Source organism: Hippocampus comes, unplaced genomic scaffold (assembly GCF_001891065.2).
Source record: "Hippocampus comes isolate QL1 unplaced genomic scaffold, H_comes_QL1_v1.1 scaffold17, whole genome shotgun sequence".
Lineage (NCBI taxonomy): Eukaryota > Metazoa > Chordata > Actinopteri > Syngnathiformes > Syngnathidae > Hippocampus > Hippocampus comes.
The window spans coordinates 2,977,369-2,992,368 of record NW_017805002.1 but is presented as its reverse complement, the minus strand read 5'-3'; the positions used below and the strand labels follow the sequence as shown (position 1 = coordinate 2,992,368).

Below are 15,000 nucleotides of genomic sequence, written 5' to 3'. Positions count from 1 at the left end.
ATCATCTTCGAAAAGCATTGTAATGACCAACAGATACCTACAGATGGCACCGATGAATTGGATTGGATTTGAGATCAGCGCAGCTCACGAGTAACAGGTAAAGATCGGGAGAGATTCTCGGCTTGTCACGTCGATTGTGAGGAACAGAAACGCCAACTTTAGGCACCTCACGTTCGAACGGCATATTCATATATATGCTATAAACCAGTGTTGTTTGAGGTAATGATGTACGCTGTATTGTCGATACTTTGCATAATTTAATGCTATCTATTGTTCGATATAACGATACATTATTTATATTGTGGAATTATTTTCTCTGGACAATGTGTACATACGTTAATCAATATCAATTTGCTCCACGATTTTCTGTGGACCAGTCTGCAGAGCAGTTACATCACCCTTATACCAACCCAGCTGCCTCAGCCATCTTGTCTCCCGTTTGAAAATAATTGGCTTATTGTTCTGCCAAGAAAAAAGCAAACACATTGCTCTGTTGTCCTTTCTTGTCAAATGTACAAAATAAATTGTTGTCGTCTCGTTTGCTGTTCTCGTCATTCCCTGTGCTGTACAAAGTCCCTTCAATGGATTCCCTTTTTTCCTGGAATACCAGCTGCTTTCCTCCATGTGACGCAGCAGCCCAGCAAGTGACTCAGTAGTAATGACTGGAATCAGTGGCATGTTTCGAAATTCACAAAATCCTTTCCCTGAAGAAGAAGGGAAACGGCAATAACATTCATCCGGTTGCTAGTGGGACTCGCGGCTGAGCTAATCCGATTGCCGAGAACAGGAAGTAGCGAGATGGCCGTGGTCGGGTGCTCAGCACACGGATAGGAAAAAAGGATTGTCTGCGTTGGGCATGAATGGCGGCATTTGAATGAACGCGCGCATGCAGCAGCGCTATTTACATTCCTGCTGCACATTGGAATTTTCTTGCATGTTGGTTTGGGTGTCCCGTGGCTTGACTCCCAGAATGTGGGAGGAGTGTTGTGTGAGTTGTGTGTCAAGTTTCAATGTTTCATTGTGTGTCATCTAATCACATTGTGGGGCTTTTTGGTTTTGAAGTTTATAGTTACAGTGTCAAGTTGCTTGATATTGTCTGGTTCTCTCTAATCAATGAAAGATAAAATGGCCCGATTTTCAGTTGAGCAATTTATGTTAATTGTTAATCACCAGAGGTGTGAAATCCAAATCCAGAAAGTGGAAACCCTGCCATGTGGTTCTACTCAGGAGCTCGTTTACCTGTCGGTTTAGTAGAAACACCTCTGGCTCAAGAGAAACTATGGGAAGGTTTTTACTTTCTGGACTTGGATTTGACACCTCTTGTTAATCATTTTTGATACTTGTCACAACCAAGAGAGGCGCTGTTGATTTGAGTCGGAATTAATTTGCACTCTAAAGAAGAACAACACGCTGTCGAATTAAGCGGGGTACACACATTCAAACAATTTGGTTTGAGTTTTGCATTTTCCCTCCCTGAAAAGTCAGTCAAGATTCCCATGGCTGAAACAATTATTCAAAAAGTTGAAGCAAAGTGTTGGCCTCAAAACAAAGCAGTGTAAATTTTCACACACGGACTCATGTTACTGCATACTCAGGGAAGACCTACTCTGTCTCAAAATAAACTGGCGCAATAGCAGAGAGCTAGGATGATTTTATCTAAATACTTGATTTATTAATGGAATAATACATATATTGTATAGCTGCAACCCTACAGATGTCCCTGAAAAAATATTCTGTGAAGGCTGACCTCACTATCTGAAACATTGTTCAAGCCCAATGTTTACAGAGCTGCATGAAGTTTTGTTGGATGCACAAATTTGCATTGGCTTTCGGGGGAGCCCATACCTGAATTCTCTGTGAAGATGTTGTCATGATGGTTATGGGAGGGTGTGATTTGATGTGCCTGCAGCGTGAACCACATGCATTAAAGTTTTTGAAGTGATGCCCCAGCAAGTGAAAATATTTTTATTAACTTCATGAGAGTTGGCCTTTTTCATACACTCTGGGCTTCCGCTTCCACCAGGAGAAGCCACTTATCTTGTTCAATCTCGTAATGAAAGCTGAACTCAGCATTTTTTCCACCTTAGAGGATGACAGGATGGGTGGTCGCTCATTTTCATAAAATTAATCTAAATAATGGCGTGTATTGTAAGTCTTGAGCATTGGGGTATTTTGACAAAAGCACTCTTCAAGACACTTGAAAAAAGATTTACAATCTGTAAAAAAAAAAAAAAAAAAAGAGACAATAGGGGATATGTTTCTTTGTCTACTCTTGTCTACTTGTCTACAGTAAACCCTGCTATTTATTTATTTTGGGTGTAATTCCTCTTTCGTCCACTAGATAGCCGCACACGACTGTGTTTAACACCATCTACATTTGAATGAAGAAAAGTGGAAACAGAAAGTATTTCAACTTCCACCAATTTTTTTGCTGGCGAGATTAAGAAAAGAATATTGAATGTTCCAATCCTGTGCAGTCCTGCTTTTTATGCCTACAGAAAGCAATGACTATATGTTAATTTTACAGTGAACATCTTTGGATATATTTATTAATGTACATTGTGACATGATGTGTTAAATTTGTTGGGAAAAAAATGGGGTATATGTAAACACAGAGGGATCAATACACTCCTACAGTGTGAAATATTTTTGTCGTATCCATTGCTGTTACTCTTTCTCACTATATTCAATGTTTAAAAACGGTATTTCTGTGTCGATCAGGAAAAGAACCCCAATTATGGAAGGGGTTTACTGTACTTCTTTTAGATAGTGCCCCCTACTGTTTAGACCTAGACACCATAGAAATCAACATTCCTTGTGTTGCAGGCTACATAGTGAAAATGGAATGTGTGAGAAGACTGTTAGGAATAACACACGGTTGGATGTTAAAATGTCAATGCAGTTGGTTTATGTTCTTCAACAATATTTGGTTAAAATTAAATTTTCATCACAATTGCAAGACATAATGGCATTGTCAAGTTTCGGTATTCTATTGGCGAATACGCAGATGTAAGAACTTGTAAACGACCTCAAAAAAGTGGTATTGGTGCATCCCTAATTTTGTCTTTCTTTCAGTGCTTGGTAGAAATGGTGAGATGTAGAACCAGTGGATGCAGTGAAACAAATTGTGGCTCCACTTCCAATACCCCCACCCCTTTCACCGTGCTGATGTTGCTTTCGGGCTCAAACAGTCCCTCTGTTTTCCAAACACCAAAGTGGAAGCCAAAATTGGACAACACCCCCACAACAAACCCCCGTTGGCCCCCTCCCCTCCTCACTTATCCCTCCGCTCTCCTGACAAACTAACCAACTCCCCGGCCGAGCCACAACCACCCCACTCCTCCCTTCCACTGGTCTCCTGTCCTTATTTGGGTAGAGACGTTCCCAACACTGGGAGGGGAGGTCGGAAAGGGAAAGGGGGGAGTCTATGTCGGGGGCGTCGGTTTGACACAGGGGAGGCAGGAGGAGAAGCAGTGAGCACTCGCAGCCCTTTCTTAATAAGGACATGTCTGGAATTCAGGCCGCACTCTGGGCAAAGCACCTCACTTGACCAAGATCGTGGTGCCCTCACATCTGCATGTTGTTCCTCTTTCTGCTGCTCTCTTAGTGGGGGACATTTCTTCTACTCATCCCACCCTCCACTCACCACTCTATTTTAATTATAATTTTTACCCAAAGCCTCACACCAAGTATCTACCGTATCCCCTGGGGATGCCTCACATGAGTGTCTCCTTGGGGGGCTCAGTTTGCAGTGTTGAGTTGTAATGCCATGACCCTGTTTAATGGGGTCTGCTGCCAACGAGGGTTCGCCTGTTAAATTTAGCCACCTGACGCGGGGTTATTTGTCAAACTCTGTTTGGGGTTTGGTGATAGCATGTTCAGCGTGGCGTGTGACCGAATGCTGCTGCGTCACTCGAGAGCAAAATCAATTAAAATGAATACCTTCCTCTTAAATCAATTTTGTCCATAAGCAAACTTTCCAAAACTCAATTTTCAACAAAAGCTATTAAAACAATTTTTCGAATTAATGTTTTTTTTGTGTAAATTAGGAGGAGTTCCCTAAAAAGATTTTAAGTAGCGAATTTTCCGAATAGCGCGGTGCACTAGTGGTGAACACATTTACCTCACAGTCGAGAGATTCTGGTTTGAATCTGTGCAATTTGCTTTTGTCAGGCTTCCTAACCCACATCCCTAAAAGTGTTTGATTATCAAAGACTCTAAATAGGTCAATAAATGTGAATGTGAGTATGAATGGTTGTTTGTATGGACATTGCGTTTTGCCAGTGACTAGTCCAGTGGAGACACTTCTCGCCTTAAGTTAGCGCAGATATGCTTCAGCTCACTCATAACCAAAGACCAGGGGTACACATAAGTTGTGCCCCGGCCCGCATGGGCACTGGAAATTGAATATATCACCTCAGTTCAAGTCAGTCATTGCATTTATGCACACTAAAAATAGGTCAGCCCAGCCTTAAATAGAAGTCAAGTGAGTCAACTTCAAAATAAAAGCTCGGTCAGGCATTGTTATGTACACTATTACTTGTTGCAGCTGCTGAGGTGCCGGCACGGGGCCTTGCCTCATTAGCCTGCCACCATAGAAGTTGGGAAGCACAAGAGACACGAGGGGCCAAGAGAACAAGCACTGGGAAAGCAGAAACATGACGAATGGGAGGAGTTGAAGAATTGGATAGTGAATTAGGTGACGAAAAAGGCGGGGAGTAAAGTGGCTTGGGGGCAGGTTTGGAATGATGCGGAACCAGAACCTTTACCTGGGCGCCTATGTTGGCCAAACTGTGGAGGTCCCGGATAAATGGCCAATCGGGCGCCCAAGGAAGTGTCTGAAGGGAAGGGTTCTGGGGTAGACTCTGAGTGATCATCAACAGAAAAATGTGACAAAAACTGACAAGTGCTTGAGTAACGATTGGGGAAGTAACTAGTAAAACAAAAGTCTGTGTCAAAATCCGAATCAGAATCAGAAAGGAGGTTAACCAAAGAGGGGCCATCTTCACAATCAGAAAAATCTGAGTCTAAAAATGAAACATGGGGTGGTAAAATAGAACAGGAGCGTGAAAAACTAGGACAAGTAGATGGTAAAGGTGAGAGAGACGTGGAGTCTCTCTCACCTTTAAGTAAGTCAGAGCTCACACGAAGGGCGTGGGGGTGCTCGGCAGACTGAGGGCGACCTATCAAGGAGAAGCGACACGAGGGGTTGCCGGTGAAAAGGCGAAGCAGCAGCCTGTGAGACGATCACTCCTTGATTGGAGGTGGAGGGATGGTTAGGAGCAGGTCGTGACATCTGCGGCTCGATGGATTGTGCCTGAGTCTGCTGGGTCCACAACTGGTTAGTATGTACTGTCACATGGTTGTGGAATTAGGACTCAGGAACAGACATGGCACGAAAGTTGAAAAGTCAAGGTCTTTATCAATGAAAATACAAAGTAACTACAGAGAGTAAGGCTGGATGCAGAAGGCATGTAAGAGCTGTCACTCTGATGGAAAGCTCGACGTACTGACAACCTGTCACCTAATCATGCACGTTTATAAACTGTGAGACATCAAGCCTATATGACAGAATAAAGATACAAATACTATACAGAGTGATCCTTGCTTTCCGACAGAGTTCCGTTTCTAAGGCGACAGTAGTAAATTCATAATTACAGCGAATATTTTCGATTTCATTTGGACATTTCTTCCACCCTAAAGACAGTTCAGTTTCATTTGAGCTTGTACAACTGGAACCTGTTTGTTTTGTTGAGCAGCTTTTATGGTACATGTACAGTATCAGGTTTAATCAAGATTAAGTAGTGTGGCGTAAATCATTGGGAAGTTGGGTATCCGTTTCGTTTTCAATATTTTCCATTTCTGGTGGTCAAAGTGGTAAGCATGTACTCCTTACAGTTTTGAGTTTCAAGGTCCGAATCTCAGCTTTGGCTTTCTGTCTGGAATTGTTGCATGTTCAATTACTGTTTGCATGACTTTTCCTGCGGCTACTCCAGCTTCCTCCCACACTCCAAAAACAAGCACATTAGCTTAATTGAACGCTAATTTGTGCAAAACTATGAATATTAATGTGAATTCTTCTTTGGCTATCTACTCTATGACCTGCAACAGCCTGGCGGCCACTTCAGGATGTACCCCGCCTCCTGCCCAAAGTCACTTGGGTTAGGCTCAACCTTACCCACAATCCTCATGACGACAAGCGCAAAAGAAAATGGATGGGTGGCTGCATTACATGTTTTCCCTCATAAATAATCCCCTGCAAATGAGGTTATTTTCGAGCATAAAGCTTTAGACAAGCCACGAGAAATCACGTTAATATTGCGACCCAAACATCATTATGAGAAACATTGATCATTTCTTATTCATCCTTCCCACTCAACTGCATCTGCACGAAAGCTTAAGTAGAAAAAGAAGCTCCCTGCGGAGGGAGGTTCGTGGTTACTTCATAGACTTCCATCTGGGAGACAATGCAAGGCTGCGGAGACAGCTTGAAAAACACTTTGGATTTCTGCTTGCCGTCGGCCGCGATCTGACCGCGTTGAGACACAGTTCCTACAGTTCCGAGACCACAAACATTCTCCGAGGCCAGTCCTGATTAGTGAGCTCTTTCAAGTTCATTTCATGGTCTATCTTGAATTTATTTTCATTCGTTCAATGCAAAGACAGAAAATTTGAGGAATGATTTGTCATGGTGTCATCTGTGGCATGGCTATATGGAGGATGCATTTTTGAACTTGGTACTTTTATCTCAGACAAGGTATTTATTTTTTTTAGGTTGTTATTTACCTGACATGTTTCGGCGGAAGTCTTTCGCCTTATTCAGTGTCACATGATGGTGTGTGACTCATCTTTATTATCTGATGTTGAATGAATTAGGATAACCAAATGGAAGTTAAAGATATATAGGACAAGGTGAATTGATAGATGCGGTTCTCCCCAGGCCTGCATGGGTTTTTTCCGGGTACTCCGGTTTCCTCCCACACTCCGAAAACATGCATGACAGGCTGGTTGAACACTCTAAATTGTCAAAGTAAAGTGAAAGTGTGAGCGTGGATGGTTGTTCGTCTCTGTGTGCCCTGCGATTGGCTGACAAACGGTTCAGGGTGTCCATCGCTTACTGCCCGAAGATGGCTGGGATAGGCTCCAGCACCCCCCGCGACCCTTGTGAGGATTAAGCGGATTGGAAAATGGATGGATGGTATATTAACAAGCACAATTCATCTTGTTTGTACGTGACTTCTCGGATCACATCTAGTCTGAATATGGTTTAATGTTAACTTTTTCTGGGCCTGCATACATATGCCAGGATGAAAATGTTTCACCAATCGGCAGATTTCTGAATTTTTGGGACCGAAATGACTATTGTCAAGATAAGTGCAAATCTTTTGTTGGGGTTGGGGGCTCTTGGCGTTGCGTTTGAGCAAGAGGGGAGAGAGAGTGACCTGCACGACAAGCAAGTAGTTAAGCAATTAAAGAGTGGAACGCTCATAAGATATTAACGACCTGTCAAATGTGTTATGGTGAGGGGGGGGGGGTGCCTTTTCCAGTGTTCGTCCATGCGAGGTGAGTGTCGTTGCCATTTAATCTGTAGTGTTCATTTATTGGTTACATTTAATTCCTGCTGCTGCTGCCGATGGATGTACGCTAATGTTTGATTTGGCCGGCACTAAATTGGCCTAGCGCATGTTGTCATGCATGCCTGTTTACCTCATTTAATGTGCCTTATTTCTGTTTGTGTTTGTTTGGATGAGATCTTTATTCAATTTGATTTCATGTTGCAACTGATTACCCAGCATTCATTCAGCACAGTTTGTCAAATGTAGATATGAGTTGACAGATTTTTGCCTTGCTCATCATATTAAATGCGATTGTCAGTATTGTATTTAAATTGTACGCGGACATGTTACAGTTTCTGATTTTGAAGACACACACATTTTATCCGAATCAAATATTTGGATTTGTCTGAGACAAAAGTACATGACAAAAGTATATGTTCATGTTAAATCTAAGTGGATCATATAAGAATTTTATTTGGTTTCATGTTAGTGTTTGTGACAGTGGATACACATCAGGAATCTGCTCCTTTGTACTTTTTGGTGTTTTTGTGTGGACACTGAATGTTTTTTTTAAGCTGCCATCATCTCACTTTTTATGTTGTGTGTCTCTTGTTACCATCTCTTATGTCGTAACATCTTGGGACCATGTGTTCTTGCATTAGCATTTTCTTTTGAGGTCTGCCTCTGTAAATAAATGAGGACTTTCATTTGGTTTTGTGGAGAATCACGCAAAACGTTTCCTTTTTCCTTTCAAATGTAGTTAAAACTAAGTGCTTGGCTCTGTTGTTGTTTTTTTACAGCTTTCTTATCGATCCTTTCGTATTGGGGCTCGGGGTCGGGCCCAGGGGGAGCCGCCACCATTGCGTCCCACGATTGGAGTGCCAACGGAAGCCCAGAAGATGGGCTTGATGGCGGGGACAACGAGGACAAAGCCATCGACGGCGACGCCGAGGGGGTGTGGAGCCCGGATATCGAGCAGAGTTTCCAGGAGGCCCTCGCCATCTACCCTCCTTGCGGCCGGAGGAAAATCATCCTGTCAGACGAGGGCAAGATGTACGGTGAGTCGACTGTATGACGAGCGATGCAGCCACAAAGCTTAAACGGTTATTTGTTGAATCATTACCAAATGTTTGCTCTCGATCAGATCCAGATGGGATTTAGTTTGACAGTCCAGTTTTCAGTTTGCATTCACATAGCAAATGAAATCAAAATCTGACAAGTTGTAACAGCGATGTAAGGACCTAATCATGTAGAATGGGGTAGTCCCTGTTTAATTCAAATTAGATCATATTTGGATTTAAATTTGTTTTCACCTCAGAGCTTCTTAGCCTGAATATATATGCATGTCATTTTTTTCCACAGCAGATAAGATTCCACACATTGACTGTAAGCCATTTTAAATGGGATTGTCAGTATGTATTAGATTTAAATTAGATTGCATCTAGACTGTATTTTGTTTAATGTAAATGCTTCTGGCACTCACTACACATGGCAACATTTTGTCCAAATAAGAACATTTAACAGATATGGGACTGGTGTTGGATTTAAATGGAATCAGATTTGCGTTGAATTTTGTGTCACGTCAACATTTTAACACTGGATGAACGTGGCGAATTAGACAGAGGTGTCAGGACCTGAATTTGTCAAATGGGATTGTCGTGTTAGATTCAAAGTTGCTCAGATTTGGATATAATTTGATTCATTTTGCAGCTTCCAAACCTGCAAGCATTTTGTAAATTATGTCAAAATCAGATCAGCGTCGACAGAGATGTCAATGTCTGATCATGCTCAATGGCAATGTCTGCAGACTCAAATTTAATCAGATCTGGGTTGAATTTGGTTTCAAGTTTTAAGTAAACTTGGCCAACCCTCTTTTGACTAATACTTGTGGCTAAAACAATTTTAAGCATATATTGTTCGTTTTTTTTTTTTTTTTTTTAACACAACCCTCCCAGGTTCACATTTAGAGCCATAGCAAACGTGCTTAAGAACGAAAATACTTTTATTCGGCAATCTCCGGCATGTGACGTAATTCACAAAATGCAGAGTCGCCACTCAGACATTGAGCTGCATTGTTGATTGTCCCGTTAAATGTTCTTTGCCATTCTTATCGTGTTATTCGGCAAAATGCCTCCGCGCTGTGTGGCAACGCACTCTTCACATTCAGGAAAAAACTAAAGAAAAGAAGAAGCCACATAAATGTCTGATCCTGTAGATTCATCATGAGATTTTCAGTGTTGCGTTCCAGTTGGATCCTGAACCGATTAAAGTTGGCTCCATTTTACAGCTTTTGACTTTGCATGTTGTTTGACTTTTGGCATCTAAGTTCCTTTTATCAGATGTTACCACAGCGAGTTACCCGTATGAAATATATTTGGCACAGTTTTTACGCTGAATGCCCTTCTTGATGCAACCCACCCACGACAGTGTATGCAGTGACGCATTTGTCCATACTAGACACATTTAAAGTTCCTGATCATAATAAATGAGATTGTCAGGGTTATCTTCAAATTGGGTCAGTGATGGATTCAATTGATTTCATGTTGCAGCTTGGCACCCTGCAAGCGATTGGTAGATTTTGTCCAAATCGGATTTAGGTAATGGGATTGTCAAAGCTGGATTTGAATCGGATCAGACACGGAGAGAATATAGCCTAATGTTAATTCTTGTGACCATGCATACACTTGGCAAATCGTGTTGTAGTCCAGTATCTTCAAACTTTACACAACTAAGAACCCTATAATTAAAGAGCGTGGACAAGTAATCAAACCATAATTAAAACACGACAGAATTGTGCAAACAAAGCAAATCTGTCATTTCTTTTTCTGGCGCCCGTGTGGCAGTTTCAATACGAGAGCCAGTTTACTCTCCACCCTCAATTCTATGCAACAAGTCTGTGCACGTCATGCTGTGACCCGGGGGCAGGTTCTTCCAGTCGCACCAGCACTCGGAGCAGGTTTTTGCTGTTTCGAGAGCATCTCTTTGCTTTATTTACACCAGCCCCTTTCTTTCTCTTTTGCTGTTGCTGCAGTTTGAGTCCTGAATTTGATGCAGAACATTTACAGGGAAGTATCACAGTGGGAATCAGGACGTCTCAATGCAAAACCAGTACACATGCTTGTTTAGAGTCGTTTCCTGCAGTTTGTTCATTAAACTGCAAGTGTTTAGCCCCTAATGTCCCGCAGAGCTCTAGATGGATTCGTTTTGGCAAGTCCTCACATCGAATAAGTGGCACACAGGTGTGGAGAATTAAAAGCCTCGCCCTCAACTTATTCTGATGTCTCACTCTCATCTCGTCTAATGAGATTCTGAGGTCGGAAATTTTGCCGAGCAGCAGTGAATGTTGATTGACTGGAAGCACTCTGGGCCCTGTACTTGGGCCCTGTCCTCAACAACCCTCTGTTTTTTTCGACTGTTATTTTCACCAATGAAATGAATATCTCCAAACCCTTCCAGTGGTGCTTTGTAAATCTTTTTCTTGCCCTTTAATTATTGTCCATCAAGTCCCAAAAAGTTGAAATCGATGCGGCCATAAAGAAACATCAATCACGTCCAACATGTATTTTAGAGGCATTAGTTTTCATTTTAGCGCTTTTGGGTGGTTTTGCTACTGATGAGATCACATTCCTTGTGGGTTTTCAGTTGGACAAAACTGGATTATTATTATTATTATTATTATTATTATTATTATTATTATTATCATATGTGTTATTATTGTTATTACTACTATGATTGATTGTGACCAGTCCAGGGTGTATTCTGTCTGCCTTTTGCGAGTGTCAGCTGGGAATGGCTTCAGCTCCTTCGTGACCCTGTACAGGCTAAGTGAACTGGATGGATGGATCCTTAACGATTTAATTGTTAGTATTTAACTGTATTACAATATGTTTAGAAATCTACATATTCAACGGTGTCACCTTAGGCCCTAAGAAAAAAATGAGTTGAGACAGTCATATAGTTTATATATTCTGAAACAGTTAATTTTGGAAAAATCCCAATTCATCTTTTATTTTGGAATTTAACGGCGAGGTTCTTGCGGAGTCAGCACTCAAAACACTTTCAACCACTTTTTTCCTGGCTCTTATTGTGGGCGCCATTGGTGAGATGTAAGCATGTTTTCTCAAGATTCATCAGAAGCATTTTTCAGCTCATGTTTCAAAATCCATATTCAAATCAGGCATGTGTGGCTGTCAGATGTCTTGCTCGAATATCTGCTGGACTGTGGACAGTTTTCATGCATGTGCTTTCAGTGGTTTTCTCCAAGTACGCCAGTTTCCTCCAAACACATGCTTCTTATCTTAATTGAAGACTCTCAAATCATCGATGGGAGTTTGAATGTGAGTGTGAATGGTTTTGTTTATATGTGCCCTGCTATTGTTGGGCAACCAGTCTTTCACCTCAAGTCAGCTGGGATAGGCTCCGGTTCACCCACAACCAAAACGAGGGCAAGCGGTACAGAAGATGGATGGATGGAGCGGTGTTCATGCAAAGTTGACACAGAAACTTGAACCAGGCACCTCTCGACTATGAAGCCCACATCCACCGTGTTGGCCGGAAAAATTCTTAACTTCAACAAATTTTCTGAAAAAAAAAACAAAGAGAAAAACGCTTCGTTACATGCAGGCGTTTCAGCTGATTCTGCTTTAATTCCTTTTTCTTTGTCGCACATTCAACAAGTTTCCTGAAAAAATGACAGTTAGGTTTGGGAGAAATTCAGCTGACTGTCATTTTTTTAAATTGTATTTATGATAACTTTTCACCTTTTGGCATTTAACCCAAACCTGGCTTAGTGGGATTTAATAGCTCTCAAGTCGTGTTTAGCAGAGGAGTGTTGCATCTACATTGTGCAGTGGTGCGTTGACAAAGAGGCAATGCGCTCACAAATTGGGCCCCCTTAGCGACAAACTGTCAAGACCCCCTCTTAGACCCCCCCCTCCTATTTACACCATGCCCTCTGAGTTGACAATCCAGTTGAAACTTACTTGCAAGAAGATGACCTCAGATGTCTAAAAGCTGCTGTGACGTGAGCTTATGGGAATGTTAACAACTACCATTTTATTTTTGCAGTCTCACTCTCTCTCGAACGGCCGCCGAATGGGCGCTAGTCATCTGTGACCATTGGGAATTCCAGACATTCTGCCCAGACGCTTCTGGCTCGGTGGGAAAGCCTTGAAATTTCCATTGCCTTATCAAGGGGCCTGGCTACAAATGTCGTTTCGGCTCCACGCGGCCGTCTAGACTTCTCAGTAGCATCGGCAGTCATTTCCATAACGTTGGCGGCGTGGCGGCCAGTTCAAGCAGCCCGACTCTCCAATGTAATAAGTCACACGTGTTAATAATAATGTCGCTTCTTTCTCAACATGAATGATTCTCTGTTGAGCCTTTACAACTGTGATAACAAAATTAATTATAAATTATAATTATTAAAGCATTATGGTATCCTTTCAACCAGTTTTTCTAGCCCGTTTTGAAGGGGTGGCCCAGTGGCATAGTTATGATGGCAAGAATGACTTTGGAGCATTCTCCTGTTTTTTTAACATAGTCTTGTACTAGGCTAAGCCGACTGTGCTGAGTCGACGTTTCCAACTATCATTGTTGTCACTTTCCTTTTTGACATCGAATGATTTATAGCCAGGAAATCTCTACCACGGACATTTCAAGGATTAGCAAAGCAAAAACACTTTCAATGCATTAATTTCAGTTGTCACACAATTTTACGAGGTTAGTGTGTGCATGTGTGTGTGTGTGTGTGTGTTAGCAAAGTTAAAAATGTCACCTGGCTTGTTTTTCTTTGGGGCTGTTTTTTTCACTCCCCAACAGGTGTTTCAAGTACATTCACGCACACACACACACACACACACACACACACACACACACACACACACACACACACACTAATTCCGCTTCCAATCACTTAGCTGTGCAGCTGTCATTGCTGCAATGCACTCTGGGTAGTGACAAATAAAACTATTAGTGTTGAGGAAAGCATAGAGCACCTTAATTTTTTTTTTTTTTAATAAAAGGTGTGCAAAGGTCAACGGGTACAAAAGTAGTGCTTGTGAAGTTCCACGGTGATGACGGCGCATGCCTGGTGCTTCCCTCTCAACCCTCACTGAGATTTTAGGAATGTTTCCAGTCATTGCAGAGCAGTATGCTAGCAATTTAGGATTACCTCAATGTTATGAGAAAGGGGGGAGGAAGGGCTGAGGCGCAGTGGTGGGCTGGAGAGAGTTGCTGGTGGGGAGGGCTGTTACGTGGCGTGAAAAAAAGAGATTACCTTTTTGCTGACTATTTTAGCATGGAAGTGGAAAATTCCAGTGGTGGTGCGGTTGAAAAAAAAAATAGGATGATATGGGGGGGTGGGGGGGATGGGGCCCTTGAGGAAAAGAGGTTGCAGCAGTATCAGGGGGATGTCGAGGGATCACAAACAGACACGGAAGCAGCACCCCAGTAGGTTTACTCCCGTTGTGCCACCGCTGCCCCCACACAACAGTGTGTTCTGTTGAAAATTACTCATCATAGAACCAGTCCGACTGGCTCATTGTTCTGACAGTACGTGGTGAATCATTCATGATCACCTCCTTGTACTGTTTGTACTCCACAAATGATATACACGCTTCTTTTTTGAGAGGATTCCCATAATTGCCTCCACCGAGGACATTGTGTTTTAATTGTTTAATTTTGTTTCCCAGATTGCTGAACTGCTCAAACAACTTTATTTCCACAGAACCTTGTGAAGGTGTTGTTACGTGGGCCAAGTAAGTCTTTTTTTGCCGTGATGGGATTTCCATCCATCCATTTATCCATTCATCCAACCATTTTCTATTCCGTTTATCCTCACAAGGGTTGCAGGTGTGCTATCCCAACTGTTTTTGGGCAGTAGGCAAGGTACACCCTGAACTGCTTGCCACTCAATCGCAGGGCACATGTACACGAACACCCATTCGTGCTCACACTCACAACTTTGGACAATTTAGATTGTTCCATGAACCAGCCATGCATGATTTTTGTAATGTGGGAGGAAACTGGACTACCCGAAGAAAACTCACGCAGGCACGTGGAGAACATCCAAAATCCACACAGGAATGGTGAAGCCAGAATCAAACCCTGCGCCTCTGCACTGTGAGGCAGACTTGCTAACCATTAATCGAGTAATTACATAAAAGTTGATTTATTTGCTAAAACTAATCAAAACTAACCTAATGCATTTTCAAAAATAAATATATATATATATAATAATAATAAAAATTATCAAACTAATTGAAAATAACTGAAGTAAGAAAATAACAAAAGTCAAAATTTAATAAAAACAAAGGATAATGAAAAATTCCAAACTATTATAACCCTGGTGCCTGGGCGTCAGTTGTAGCCCTCGAAGCTTATGTTTGTATGTGCTTTTGTGTGGGTTTTTTTTTTTTTTTTTCCCCAAATGGGTTCAATACTC

At 42.0% G+C, this 15,000-nt stretch overlaps 1 protein-coding gene across 1 annotated transcript in view; it reads left to right on the top strand.

Annotated features, from left to right (window-relative positions):
- Positions 1–7,556: 7,556 nt before the first annotated feature.
- The window catches only part of tead3b (TEA domain family member 3 b), a 35,822-nt gene continuing 28,378 nt past the window's right edge, over positions 7,557–15,000 (top strand). The window contains exons 1-2 of the mRNA XM_019856175.1: positions 7,557–7,563; positions 8,357–8,614. Coding sequence (XP_019711734.1) covers positions 7,557–7,563; positions 8,357–8,614 — 265 coding nt within the window. The remainder of the gene's footprint in view (positions 7,564–8,356; positions 8,615–15,000) is intronic.